Source organism: Esox lucius, chromosome 10 (assembly GCF_011004845.1).
Source record: "Esox lucius isolate fEsoLuc1 chromosome 10, fEsoLuc1.pri, whole genome shotgun sequence".
Lineage (NCBI taxonomy): Eukaryota > Metazoa > Chordata > Actinopteri > Esociformes > Esocidae > Esox > Esox lucius.
The window spans coordinates 18,156,332-18,171,306 of record NC_047578.1 but is presented as its reverse complement, the minus strand read 5'-3'; the positions used below and the strand labels follow the sequence as shown (position 1 = coordinate 18,171,306).

At 38.8% G+C, this 14,975-nt stretch overlaps 2 protein-coding genes across 3 annotated transcripts; one reads left to right on the top strand and one right to left on the bottom strand.

Annotated features, from left to right (window-relative positions):
• Window positions 1-2,409: 2,409 nt before the first annotated feature.
• On the top strand, window positions 2,410-3,658 carry cart4 (cocaine- and amphetamine-regulated transcript 4). Its single transcript, XM_010873700.4, has 3 exons — window positions 2,410-2,726; window positions 3,087-3,176; window positions 3,378-3,658. The coding sequence occupies exons 1-3, from the start codon at window positions 2,574-2,576 to the stop codon at window positions 3,483-3,485; spliced, it is 351 nt and encodes a 116-aa protein (XP_010872002.1). The 5' UTR covers window positions 2,410-2,573; the 3' UTR covers window positions 3,486-3,658.
• A 2,523-nt stretch (window positions 3,659-6,181) lies between these two features.
• On the bottom strand, window positions 6,182-12,889 carry jtb (jumping translocation breakpoint). 2 transcript variants are annotated; one of them, XM_010873699.5, is made up of 6 exons: window positions 12,692-12,889; window positions 11,310-11,497; window positions 11,181-11,221; window positions 10,122-10,207; window positions 9,577-9,656; window positions 6,182-7,904 (listed from the first exon to the last, which is right to left on the bottom strand). In XM_010873699.5, exons 2-6 carry the CDS (start codon window positions 11,405-11,407, stop codon window positions 7,748-7,750), a joined length of 462 nt encoding a protein of 153 aa, XP_010872001.1. In that variant the 5' UTR covers window positions 11,408-11,497; window positions 12,692-12,889; the 3' UTR covers window positions 6,182-7,747. The 2 variants fall into 2 exon arrangements, with proteins under 2 accessions (XP_010872001.1, XP_010872000.1); XM_010873698.5 differs by having other exon boundaries at window positions 9,577-9,653; window positions 12,692-12,888.
• Window positions 12,890-14,975: the final 2,086 nt, after the last annotated feature.

Genomic DNA, 14,975 nt, shown 5'->3' with positions numbered 1-14,975 from the left:
TTATATAAATATACAGAGGGGAGAACAAGTATTTGATACACTGCCGACTTTACAGGTTTTCCTACTTACAAAGCATGTATAGGTCTATAATTTCTATCATAGGTACACTTCAACCGTGAGAGACGGAATCAAAAATCCAGAATGTATGTATGATTTTTAAATAATTAATTTGCATTTTATAGCATGACATAGGTTTTGATCACCTACCAACCAGTAAAAATTATGTCTCTCACAGACCGGTTTTTCTTTAAGAAGCCCTCCTGTTCTCCACTCATTACCTGTATTAACTGCACCTGTTTGAACTCGTTACCTGTATAAAAGACACCAGTCCACACATTCAATCATACAGACTCCAACCTCTCCACAATGGCCAAGACCAGAGAGCTGTGTAAGGACATCAGGGATAAAATTGTAGACCTGCACAAGGCTGGGATGGGCTAAAGGATAATAGGCAAGCAGCTTGGTGAGAAGGCAAAAACTGTTGGTGCAATTATTAGAAAATGGAAGAAGTTTAAGATGACGGTTAATCTCCCTCAGTCTGGGGCTCCATGCAAGATCTCACCTTGTGGGGCATCAATGATCATGAGGAAGGTGAGGGATCAGCTCAGAACTACACGGCAGGACCTGGTCAATGACCAAAACAGAGCTGGGACCACAGTCTCAAAGAAAACCTTTAGTAACACACTACGCCGTCATGGATTAAAATCCTGCAGCGCACACAAGGTCCCCCTGCTCAAGCCAGCGCGTCTGAAGTTTGCCAATTACCATCTGGATGATCGCGAGGAGGAATGGGAGAAGGTCATGTGGTCTGATGAGACAAAAATAGAGCTTTTTGGTCTAAACTCCACTTGCCGTGTTTGGAGGAAGAAGAAGGATGAGTACAACCCCAAGAACACCATCCCAACCGTGAAGCATGGAGGTGGAAACATCATTCTTTGGGGATGCTTTTCGTCAAAGGGGACAGGACGACTGCACCGTATTGAGGGGAGGATGGATGGGGCCATGTATCACGAGATCTTGGCCAACAACCTCCTTCCCTCAGTAAGAGCATTGAAGATGGGTCGTGGCTGGGTCTTCCAGCATTACAATGACCCGAAACACACAGCTATGGCAACTAAGGAGTGGCTCTGTAAGAAGCATCTCAAGGTCCTGGAGTGGCCTAGCCAGTCTCCAGACCAGAACCAAATAGAAAATCTTTGGAGGGAGCTGAAAGTCTGTATTGCCCAGGGACAGCCCCGAAACCTGAAGGATCTGGAGAAGGTCTGTATGGAGGAGGGACCAAAATCCCTGCTGCAGTGTGTGCAAACCTGGTCAAGAACTACAGGAAATGTATGATCTCTGTAATTCCAAACAAAGGTTTCTGTACCAAATATTAAGTTCTGCTTTTCTGATGTATCAAAAACTTGTCATGCAATAAAATGCAAATTAATTACTTAAAAATCGTGCAATGTGATTTTCTGGGGTTTTGTTTTAGATTCCATCTCTCACAGTTGAAGAGTACCTATGATAAATATTATAGACTTCTACATGCTTTGTAAGTGGGAAAACCAGCAAAATCGGCAGGTTATCAAATACTTGTTCTCCCCACTGTAAACCTTTGCAGGTGTTTTGAGTTAATTAGCTGATAAGAGCTTTTCTCAGGTCGACATTTCTGTATTATAAATGTTTTATTCAAATATTTTGAGATACTGGACTTTTTATTTCCATGAGATGTAAGCCATTATCGTCTACATTGAAACAAAAAAGGCTTGATACATTCCACTTTGTGCAATGAATCTAGAATATGTGAAGGTGTCACTTTTTGATTTGAATTAAGGAAAATAAAAGAAAATTTTTTTTTAGATGCACCTGTAGGCATTATGTGTAGATTCAGTCACACAGCAAATATCCACAAACACCAAATATACATATAGGTCTAGATATTAATGAGAAAAATGACAACATTCATGTGTATTTTGGTATTTAATATTTGCATTATTCTTGTATAATGAAAAGGGCCGTACAAAAGGGCTTAAAACTTTTTTATGATAATATTAATATACTATTTTTGTTGGGTTTTTAGAACTGTTTTTGGTTTTTGTTGTTAACTAAGCCTATTAAAAAATGACAACATATAGCCAAAATCATAAAGCATCATTCAGAAGGTCGACTTGTCTTATCTGATTGACACCAAAGCAATGCCGTAATATGACAGCATTTGACACGATATGAAGCTGATGGTAGGCTGTAATATGATTAGGATCGTAGTTTCACCCTGTTGGATAAATCCCACTGAGTGGCGTGAATGTTTATTATCATTGACAAAGAGATTTCACCCAATCCGTGCAAACCAAGGTCTGAGCAGACGGTGATGACGTTACTTGAGCGTAACCGGAGCGGGGCCGGTTCGGTATAAATACACAAAGTTTCCAAGCAACAACAGAAGGAATTTCAGAACAGATGAAAAGAATAGCGTGGACTTGAGCACTGAGAGAATAATACCGAAGACACCGGTAGCGGCTAAGAACTTAGGGTACTAAGGCTTCAACAGTAGCTGAAGTTCGACTTATTTGGTATATTCTCTGTTCAAGTGAATGACAATGGACAGTGTTAGGGTCCGCGTGGTTGTCTACCTGGGCGTCTGTCTGTCTGTATTCAGTGCTGTTTGCCAAGGGCAGATGTCACCTGAAAACAGCCTCTCTTCACAAGAAGAACAATTTCCACTGGCATATGTCACCAGAGATTTGGTAAGTCAATTTTGCCTACTCCTAATTCTTAATTTTCTTTAAGGATATGAGTAGCCTATAAAAGTTTGTATTGATTCAAACCCATCCCGAAACCCATTTTTTAAAACGTGCAGAAAATGTTCAGTTATAGTTATTATTTTCAAATCTGACTACGGTAGAGGTGAAGGATTAACCATAGTTATTTCTAAACTTTTAGGCCTAGCTATAGCCTAAATGCTAGATACATTTGCGCCTAATGATTCCCAATGATAAGTAACGTAATCTGTATTTTCTATATTTTCATGCTACTGTCAACAACCAGTATTAATTTGGACAGATAAATATGCATGCCTGTAATAATTGTATTGGTATTTTTTTCAGGCTGATGCGCTTGAGGGACTTCTGGAAGACAAGCAGCAAGACAATATGATAGGTTTGTCGGTGGAGAAAAAAGCCAGTCTCATTCCACGGGTAAATTAAGCCAGGAATACGTTTCTTTATTTCAAGCATGTGAAGCGCGACTGAATGAATGCAACAGGTTGCACCAAAGATCCCTCGTGATGCTCAGAGACGTTATATGATACGTGGAAGATGTTTTTGTTTGGGAGCAACAGTTCTCAAGTAGGACCTAACAACATGTCCTACACTCTTTCTCTTCTCTCATATTTACAGTGTGATGTTGGAGAGCGATGTGCAATGAAGCACGGGCCACGTATCGGAAGGCTCTGTGACTGTCTGCGAGGCACCGCGTGCAACACGTTCTTCCTCCGTTGTTACTGACCAAAAAGTGTAACAATTTTAGGTGACCCACCTGTGATACTCCCAAACTCCTATGTCGTTTTCAATGTAAATGTCAGTCTGCATGTATGACTGTCTTAAATTCCTTTGTCTTTTCGAAGATGTCGTAATAAATGTATTTATTTTTTATTAATAAAAAACAAACTTCATATTTCTCCAAGCGTCTTGCATCGTAGACTAACCGCTTATATCAAAAGTAGGATATATTATTTTCCGATCACATTTGTAGTAGGCCTAGGTCCTACAAAATCAGCATTTAATTACATTATATTAGCTAGTCTTTTGTTGCGTTAATAAATTACGTTTACAGAAAAGTTGATTAGACCTGCATTACACTCCCTTAGAGCCCCGCAGGTTTTTCGTCAAAGGCATTGTAATTGCATAATGTCTATCGACTGTATACAATCCGAAGGGTTCGAATCATCCTTGTCTATCAACAAGTTGTGAAAAAAGTAATCCAACATTTTTTTTACTTGCGAGTGCAGATGAAGTCAGGAAATGTAGGCTAATGGAAATTATGGATGACAGTTTTATTATAAAAATATCTTTAACAAATTGGTTGGAAGAAATACAAACCCTTCACATGGTAAGTAGAAGGGATACTGTAGACATTCCTTTGTTGAGGAGAAACGTGTTTTGCCAAATCCAAATTAGTAGCAGAAGAAGCTATCATCAGATATGCCGTTACTGTACTTAAAATGCCACATTTTAGCCCATGGACAAGCGACCAAGTTAAAATGTACTTCAATCTCCTTAAACCTGAGTTTTGATAATGTATGCATTTGTAAATTATCGTAGCTATGTGGGATTAGCAGGACCTGATGAGTATAATATCTAAGCATTGTCTTTGAACAAGAAGTACTTTTCGAAAAAATGATGTCCTCGAATGATGACATTGGGTTTATTTTACTGAAACATAGTGTCCTGAAATGTGGACACAGGTTCTTAGGAGGTTAAAAAGTAATTTTATATTGATGGGATATATTACAGCACCCCTACTTCCCACGGCTAATGATGCAATCAATGCGGTCTTGCTACAAATATATTAACACCATAATGACTATAGGCCGATTGTGATAGCGTAGACTTTGCTTTCAGAGTAGGCCCTACATATTAATCTCTCAAGATCTAAGTTAATCTGGATTTACTAGTAATTAATCTTAAATTAGGCTAGTAGATAGAGCCTGTGTGTTTTGGGGATTCTCTACGACGCACTATAGCCTATCAAACTATCTGACGCCGTCTGAAATCATTAATATTTACAAAAAGATGAACTTCCAAACGGCACGTATCAGATTAAGTCATATTGCCGTAGATTAAAGCAAATTAAATTACTATGCAATGTTTGCCTTGTCTTGTGGCTATCACATTGGCTGATTAGCGCAAGCAGCCAGTCTTCGTCTTGTCCAAGTGTCATGGCACCTGATGTAATGTTGTCTTTAATTCCGTTAAATCCGTAATCAGAAAAGCTTACCGTGCAACGGGGGGGTTGCGCTTACAGGGAGAGGTTAGTGTCGATTATGCACATCGAATCAAAGTATCGAAACACCCACCAGCTGACTTGAAATCCGCTCAGGACCTTGGAGAGTTCACGCGTATTGTGCACCACAGCCGCGTTGCGTGTTGCCCACTGATCTGCAAAACGATGAATATACCAGCAATGTTATTGTGCTTTGTTGAATGTGTTACATTTGTGTCTGTCGGAATAGAAGCAAGATTACCAGACGTTCCGATGTTGGAAACGCGGGACCCACGTTTACGTGAACATGTGAGTTAGGGTCTATTTCCTATCCTGGGAATTATTTATTGACATTTGATACAATTTTGTTTACAGTCTATTTTTGGCTGAATCATTTCAGTATATACATTAGCCAAGCCTATATTAAAGCAGTCCCCATTATAGGAAATGTATGTTTCACTGTTCTATTCTAGTTAGGTGTCCCTGTCCATGCTAGTCGACAGCTTCTGAGGGAAAGCTCCTCTTTAGTTTTGAGAAATAAGTTCAACCGTCTTCCTGGAGTATGTCAACGGCTACGCAGACGGAGAATCACGATTCTGGTAAGTTACTGTAGTGTACATTGTTCAACATACGGCTAACCACGGGCTTTTTTATGCTTCGTGCATTTAAAAAAACAAAAAAACTTGTGTCTAAGATTCATTTGCACAACTAATAAACAAAGGTCATAGGGTAGGTCTACAAGTTTCCTTAGCGGTCAGTTTGAATTTAGTGTACAAAGAGCGACATCTAGTGGTTCTCTGAAAGTTTGAATTTCCCTGTTTTTATGTGCAACCACCACATAAAGATCTAAAATAGAATGTGTCCTATACTTCTCTTTTTCAGTGCAACTCCAACGTGGGCAAGTACTGTTCAGTAAACGAAGAAGCTCAACATGGCCACATGTGCCACTGTCCAAGAGCATCCAAGTGCAAATACTTCTTCCTGAGAAGTCTGTAGACCTCAGTTTACATTTCCCATCTAAATTGTTTTTGGTTTCCCATCACACTGTATTGACAGTAGGTAACGTTTTCAAGAGTAGAGAATTAACACATCAGGTGTGACACAAAATGTATTTTTACATTTAAATCCAGTAATCTAATTTGAAACTGGAATTGAACCAGTTTCATACTTGTTTCTTTGAAAAGTTGACCTGTTCAATTACAACAACAAAACCCCCAAATGTATTTTATTCATTTATTCTTGCAGGATTATCATCTCCGTTAGCTGCTGAGGCTCATTACCCCCCACATCTTTCATAAAAATACCTTATTTAAAGTAAAACCATGGTAAAATCATTAGAACAAGTTTGGAAAATACTGGCAATAATTCTGAGACCAACGTTTGACTGTACTGTTAGAAATGACAGCTCAACACGTGTGGACCCTGACCTCCAATACACACGAACATTGTCAAGTAAAAAATAAAACACTGGGACCTGTTCATAAGAGTGCTGTCTCAGAGAGACCATTCAGATAAAAATGTATTGCGTAGTAGAACTATTAGGATGGACTGTCATGTGTAGAAGATCCCGTAAAGCCACACGTATTCCTTTTCTATCTGCAATGTTGTAAAACTTTTACCTCACTGAACAGACTCCTATGAGAAGGAACAGCTTATGCGTATGTACAAGCCACAGTGACTTATTGATAAATAAGAGCAGCATTAAACCCGAAAACAGTTAATGATGGAAAACTAGATAAGAAATATCATGTTGGGTTAAAGATACTAAAGAAAAAAGTTTTTGACAAATGCTGGCTGACTCCAAGATACATTAACAATTGTTAGCCAATTTGAATTAGAAAATAAGTGAGTATCTATCACCGGAAATCCTACAAAACATTTTTAATTGAATGAAAACCTTAAAGAAAGATGCACATTGTTGAATTGATACTGCATATCTACACCGTTCTTTCATTAACTTCAGTAGTCAAATGTTAGTGTTTAAATTTAGAACATTGCCCGAAATCCCCAACACATAAAATGTCACCTTTCGCAACCATGTGGTTTCAGACGTTTAGCAGAAGACCATCACTGAATCTGGAAAATATGAAATCTAAAGGTAAAATTAAAGAGCAGCATGAATCTCATCCAACAGCACATACAAACAATGGGTGACACCCACCCTCCTGTGTCTTAAAACCCATTAGAGATCCACTCACAGTGCTAGTTTGCAGTCCATGTTTCCTAGTCAAACGTGGCATTTGACACCAGATTAAGATTCTTTGTTCTCTCAGAGAACAGAAACATGTGCCAGAAACTTGTCTTGCAATTTGTTAGACAATTTTATATGTTCAACAAAGACATCAATCCACTTTAAAAATTAAATGTAAAATGTCTTCAAAATAAACCGGTATGTGGCTTCAACAAATCCAATAACTTTCATCAATTGTCTGCTACTTAGAATGCAGTCGATTCCCAATGTTCAGTCAATTCATATGCTCTGTCAAGATCAAAGTACCACCTTTAAGGATATAAATTCCATTGACCAATGCCAGACACTGTTCGTCATTTGTGCTTTGGCAGGTTAAAAATAAGCACTGGAGTTCAAATTTCAGTCTTGATATTTTATGCCTGTTACCCATCAGCCTTAATTTCTTTAACTCCAAAAAAATGGAGAATGAATTAGCTGGATTAAACATTCTCAACAATACCGCCATGCAGAAATTAGGTGTCTGTTATTCCTACAGTTTGCAATGTTGAGCAGTGCCACCATGGCAAGCTCTACTAGTCACGTCACTCCATTGTGCTAGATGGACTCGATCTGCCTACGGACTTTCTCAGAGGCAAGCCGGTCCAGCGAACGTTGCCTAGCGACCACTACGAGGGCGAACAGTATGGTGAGGCCTAACATGGCTCCCTCAAACTTCCAGAAAAGGTGCTCCTCCATCAGTGTAGAACGACAGCTACGAGCAGAAGGGAAACAAGTAAGGAACAAACATTCAGAAATAGATTCATTGAATGTATTTATACAATGCCTTTTTACCAACTGAGATACCTGGTGCTTTACATAGTATGGGGAAAACTCAACCAATCCACACACCAGCAATTTAACAGTGATCTATTTGTCCCAGATTGCTTACATTAATTACAATGGGGTGGAGAAGTGATGAGAGAAATATGTCAATTAGGAATCAGGGCATGATTAGGTGGACATGATGGGCATATGGCTAGGTTGGAAATATACAGTGGATGTAAAAAATCTACACACCCCTGTTAAAATGCCAGGTTCTTGTGATGCAAAAGAATGAGACAAAGATTAATCATGTCAGAACTTTTTCCACCTTTAATGTGACCTATCCTCAAAAATTGAAATCTTTGAGGATTTTAAAAAAATAACCTGGTTGCATAAGTGTGCACACCCTTAAACTAATACTTTTTTGAAGCACCTTTTTATTTGATTACAGCACTTAGTCTTTTTAGGTTGGAGTCTATTAGCATGGCACATCTTGACGAGGCAATATTTGCCCACTCTTCTTTGCAAAAGTGCTACAAATCTGTCAGTTTGCGAAAACATCTCCTGTGCACAGCCCTCTTCAGATCACCCCACAGATGTTCAACTGGATTCAGGTCTGGACTCTGGCTGGGCCATTCCAAAATGTTAATCTTCTTCTGGTGAAGCCATGCTTTTGTGGATTTGGATGTGTGCTTTGAGTCATTGGCATGCTAAAAGGTGAACTTCTCTTCAGCTTTCTAACGGATGCCTGAAGGTTTTGTGCCAAAATTGCCTGGTATTTGGAACTGTTCATAATTCCCTGACTAAGGCCCCAGTTCCAGTCCAGTTCTTGGTAATCTCTGTTGTGCCATATTCTCTCCACTTGATGACGACCGTCTTCACTGTGTTCCATGGTATATCTAATGTTTAGATAATTATTTTGTATCTCCTGACTGATATCTTTCAACAATGAGATTCCTCTGATGCTTTGGAAGCTCTCTGCGGACCATGGCTTTTGCTCTGAGATGAAGCTGAACTTTATTTGTGATTAATCAGAGTCACTAAATGACATCAGGTGTGTAATGACTTCTATTTAACATGAGTTTGAATGTGATTGGTTAATTCTGAATACAGCCACATCCCCAATTATGAGAGGGTGTGGACACTTATGGAACCAGGTTATTGTAAGGTTTTTAATTTTCACTTTTCCCCCTCAAAGATTTCAGATGTTTTTCAATTTATAGGTCACATTAAAAGTAGAAAAAGTTCTGACATGATTTATTTGTCTCATTCTTTTACATCACAAGAACCTGGCATTTGAACAGGGGTGGGTAGACTTTATATCCATTGTAGGACACCAGGGTTAACATTCATAATTTTATGATGAGTATTATGGGTTCTTAGGAGACCACTGATTCATGAAGAAACCCAGGGCAATGTCCCCTTCACTGCCCCGGGGCACTGAAATTCAATCTTAACACTAGACGTAACATTGTCCTCTACTGGCCCATTCAACATCACTTACAGCAGAACCTGGTCTCCATTTCAGGGAAAAACCAGGTCCGACCCAGTCTAGCTTCAGAGTAAAGCCACCCGTGGAATGCAGTGTTGCCTCAATAGCTGGCTTTGGAGTAGGGACTCACCTCTTGTACTCATCTTTATTAGACTTGGTGCAATTGATCCTCTCCACGTATCCTGTCTGAATACATGCTGCCCATGACTTCTAGAGAGAGGACAGGATGGTTAAGGGCGCCTAGCCTACTAAATGTCACATGATGCATCAATGCATCATTGGCTTTGATTTGAAATCATGCAAAAGCCTGTTACAAAACCAGTGTTTTTCTCTTTTACTTCATCATCTTAAATCTGCCCACTTTAAATTAGATAAAGATCAGATTAAAGAACCAAGTAAGCTCTATAGACAATGTTAGAGCTTTGTCTATAGAGAGTCCACTGCCAAAAGCAACCATTTCAACTGAGATCCTGCAGTAAAAACCACAAATACATTATTGGCATACAAACATTGAATACACAGCAACATGGAATAGAATTATCACCAGCCAAGAGGCGGGTAAATCTGTCAGTTTTCTGTAATTACCTAACAACATAGTATTTGATGGCACAGCCGTATCAACAAAAAGTTACTTTAATCTGCATTGGGAAGGAGATGGACTATAAGAGATCTCACCGACTGGAAGGCGTTGCACCGGGAACATTCCACTGCAACCACAAACTCCTCCATTTGCCAGCAGGGGATGGTTACTGGCCTGGCCACTGAATCACAGGTGAAACCAAAAGCATTGAATCAGTATCTGAAACCGGCTGCAATTAGTTTTGAGAGGGTGCTAAATGTGGCCTTGGGTAGTACAGTGGTCTAAGCCGTGGCCTTGAGAGCCTCTTTTGCTGAAGAACAGGTTTCATTTCAGCCCACTGCTCTATCAGCAAAAACTCTTTCCTATTCCTATATAATATACACCATAAAAATTGTCACCGCCTCTTGTGTCTACATGCACACATTTGCTAAATTGATACAATAAAATACGTTATTTTGTGCACTTTCCCCTCTGAAATTTTGGAATATGGGAACTCAGTTTGCAAGAAAAACTGTTGGCTATGTTAACTCCAAAAAAAAACAAAGAAGTTGTTCTCCATAAATGATTCAGATTTATAGTTTTTTTGGAAGTTATTTCTGCTCCACCAAAATTAAAAAGTAAGAGTCAACAGACATGGGTTAGTCACGCTGGCTTGCTAATATTAAAACCAGACAACCAGCTCACTAATAAATATAGCCCTATGTTTGAGAGACAAATGCAGGCAAGTTATTGGTCAGTAAGCAAAGACCAAGGCGGGCGGTATACTTAGTTGCACGTCTGATGTGAATTAAAAAGTTCAAAATTCAGTGCGCAATAATGACACCTAACGCTTGCCTTGTGTGTTTTCGACTTCAGTCTAAAGTAGGAATGGTCACAACAACTGAATGTTCTTATTTAATATTTAACATAAAATGTATATATTCACCACTCACACATAGCAAAAGCCAGTACCTGAAGATACAAGATACATTTCCCTTTAACGATCACTTAAAGGGAAATGTAGGGAGTGAGGTAGGGACAGCACTATAGTTAAAAACAAGTGACTGTTTCTGAGAAAAAGCAGCTTGCTCAGAAAATGCTTTACTGATTTTAATTTAATTAGAATACTTTTTAGATTTAGAACAGGAGGGAAATACAGATTAAACGTATCGTACCTGTGGTCTTCTCCTCACTAAGCAGTGCTGCACCAAACACTCTGAAAGAGGCAGTAATGAGAGTTAAGCCCTGAAACAATTCAAAGCGCAACACATCATAACCAAGAAATGTATCAACCATGAACTCACCTGAGAGACACTAAACCCCAGAAGAGGGCATGCAAGGCCAGAATTCTGGGCCTTAAGCATGACATGGGAATCCTGCAATCGCTCTCCATTCTGCCCATGCAAGTGCGTATGGTGTGCGCCACAATTACAACCAAGGATGGAAGCCTCTCATAATGAAATTCTTCTTTATGGTCCAAAGGGGCTGAAACCTGTCACACAATCAATGATCCAACACATGAATAAGAGACGGTAATAATGCAAAAGGGGGAATTCAACAAGCAAACAACCAATTTAGCCCACATATAATTAGAAACCACTTAGACACTTTAAAAGAGGTCAAGGAAGATTATCTAGATGTCACTGTTAATCTCATTACATGTCCAAATGAAGTATGCTGGATCAAGAACTGTTCTCCTCCCTAGCCTAGAACTGGACCTGATACTCCAGGCCAACAATGAAGCTTTTTTTAATTAATCAACTGAATAACTGTACTGTGAATGTAAGCTTTACCTAGGGTTATACCGCCCCCAAAATGTGTCGGATATGATATCACTGGACACTTAGTCACCTCTTTTGGAAAGGTCTGTTGATGCAAGCCATTATTGACCAAATGCCTGAAACACACTTAACGATAAAGACACTGGTCATGCGTGTTTAATCCAGCCAGTTAAAAAACACCTATCCAGTATCGACAGACTGTCTAAAACTCGCTACATAAACGTGTGACTTCTATGAAATGCAGTTTGGTCTAATTAGGTAGGTGGCTCACAATAACAGTTGATAACAAAAGTTAAGTTGCTACGAAGCGGTACAGTCAGAAATGAAGCCTCTTGGCTGCTTAGCTTACCTAGACATCATCAGACATGGCCAATAATAATGAAATGACTAGCTAAGTATAATACTAGAAGCACAATCTTAACTTGGTTTAGCCACAACTGGAGTTAGCTGCATGGCTTACAAAGCAACGTGATTTTGTTCGTAGCTAGTGAATTCTAAATAATAAACCTAGCAGATCACTTTTAGCATGTTTTGGCTAACTACTTAGTTAACGGTTGGCACCAACAGCTAGCTACGAAACGAGGTAAATACTAACCAACTACTGTCTGTACTACTAGTATTTCTTGACAACCTATTTAGTTTCCCAGGCTGGTTATATTACTTTGGCACCGACCTGCCACACGTTACATTATTTATAATACAGCTACTGTAGAAGCACGACCAGAACTTGGTTTTGTGCACTAGCCAGCAAAATTATACACAGAGCAACAATATATTTTTTTGCCAGTGAAGTCTAGTCTCCCTAACGGAATTTCGCTAGGTAAGGTTTATGCTAGATACCTAAGACGATGGCTATCGAGCTAGCTAAAGTCAGTACGCTTACTCGCTAACCTTTGTATACTCACCAAAATTCCTTCTGGTGTAAAAAAAAAATGAAGATTCAAATAACTATATTAATCTTTCAAAAGTAAACCAAAAAATCGAACAATAATTTTGTGTGATCTGGCATCATTCTCTCAGTTCCTAGTAGCTGTTTAGTGGACAGCCATTTTGAGTCATGTTGTAAACGAGATACGTCACCAAATGCGGAAACGAGTGTAAAGGTTGTGTAAGTTTCACCTTTCAAAATAGTTAAGTAAACAGGATACACTTAGTTCCCTTCCGTCAGGCAAACAGTAATATAATAACAGACGATAGTAGATAAAAGTAAATACAAAAATAATAGTAGTACTTCGGACACAATAATGATAAAGTGTGAATAAAGATAACGCAAACAGCACGGAGGCGTGTACAGCATTTGCAGCATTTATACTTGTATTCGATTTTTTTTGTTCTTCGATTTTTTTTGTTATGGTGAGAATTCTTCCATATCCTCCGCAAGTCTTCCTTGGCCTTACAGTCCATTTGCAGAAGTGCTTTCCTTCTTTTTAATGATATCCCAAATGGTTTTAAGGTTTTTGTAATGTTTCACAAATATTTCAGATGTTGTTTTATATTTATCAAGGCTTCCTTGACTTTCATTGACACCTCTTTAGTCCTAATGTAGACAGATATGGCAAACTCCAAAAGCAAATACAAACCTTGAATTAAGTCTACTTAATCCACTTCCTAAAACTTTAATTTAATTCCAATAAGAATGTGAATAGGTATACAGTCGTGGTCAAAAGTATTGTCACTCTCTGCATTAATCCACATTTATATTTATTTGGATTAGAGATTAACAAAACCCCCAAATCTGAATACTTTACTAAATCTGAGTACGAGGTGCAGGAAGCTCATCCATGGCCAATAAATAGTGTGTAAATGTTGTAAAATGTTTTTTTCTTAGTTTCTTGAAATTATGAGTTGATTTTTATAGATTTATAATTTGTACTATTGTTATTATTTTTTATTGAACACAATATAATGTGAATGTTGTCATGTCTATAATTGTTGTGTATTCTTTCATGTGCTTGATGTTTTATGTTTTTTATTATACCTTTATTTTTACAGGCAAGTCATTAAGAACACGTTCTTATTTACAATGTGGGCCCAAAGAGCTGCTGCATATGCAATAGCTAATGGGGATCCCAATACATTAGACATAACTAAATATTGGATGTTCTCTTATGCCTGCAAAATGAATGTGAAAAAACACCCCATTAACCAGAAACATTGGTCAATTATTCCAATACTTTTTTGTAACCTCAAAAAGGGTACTGTAAGTGTTGTAATTTTTAAACTGTGAAACCAATATGTACACAAATACCCTTCAATAAAAACTGACAGCATGCTTACATACCTTATTTAGTTGTTGGTATATTTGATATGATTCTTGGACTGAGATCATGTTGTTATTTAAAAACAACAACCAGAGGAATAGGTACACGGAGGTAATGCAGGATGGATAATCCAATTGGAAACTGGGGGTGAATAAATAGCCATGTTGGTATGAGGGCCAGATGCGAAATTTGGATTTTAAGTGACCAGGGTCAGAACACCTGTTGAATATCCTATAGACCAGAGGTCTCAAACCGGTTCCACGGAGGGCCATGTGTCTGCAGGTTTTTGGGTTTTCCTTTAAATTGGTTCTCAGTTCAGACCTAAACAACCAGGTGGGGGTAGAAACAAACCAATTAGTGACCTAATTAGTCAAGTCAAGTACAAGGTGAGAGCGAAAACCTGCAGACACATGGCCCTCCGTGGAACCGGTTTGAGACCTCTGCTATAGACTGAGTCAAAGACTACAGTTATGTATGACCTCTATGGAGGGGAGTTGGAAGCCGATTACCCCTTATGTGAGCCATACAATGGGTTGCAGTTTACCTCTGCACAGGGAGACCCAAACCAGCTGTTGGTGGAGGAGCTGAGGACAAACTTAATGATTAATGTGCAGAGCCAGGTCAGGGTTGACAGCTCTTTTACTTATTTTCTATTTTCAGGAGGGTATTGGGGAGACAGGTACAGTGTAAGTACAAATATGGTCCGTGTACCACCTTGGCCAACCGTTATATGCCCTTTGTAATAACAATGTAATGGGCCCCAACAACACTTAAAACTACATATCCAATATCCACAAAGTTAGTTGTTGTTTTGCTGTGATGAATAAAGAAGCATGGGTATTGTAGTGTATTTTTACGTACACGCCTTGGAGTTAGACTGCAGCTTTCTCTGAAGAACTACATATCCACCAATGCGTTTCGAAATGCA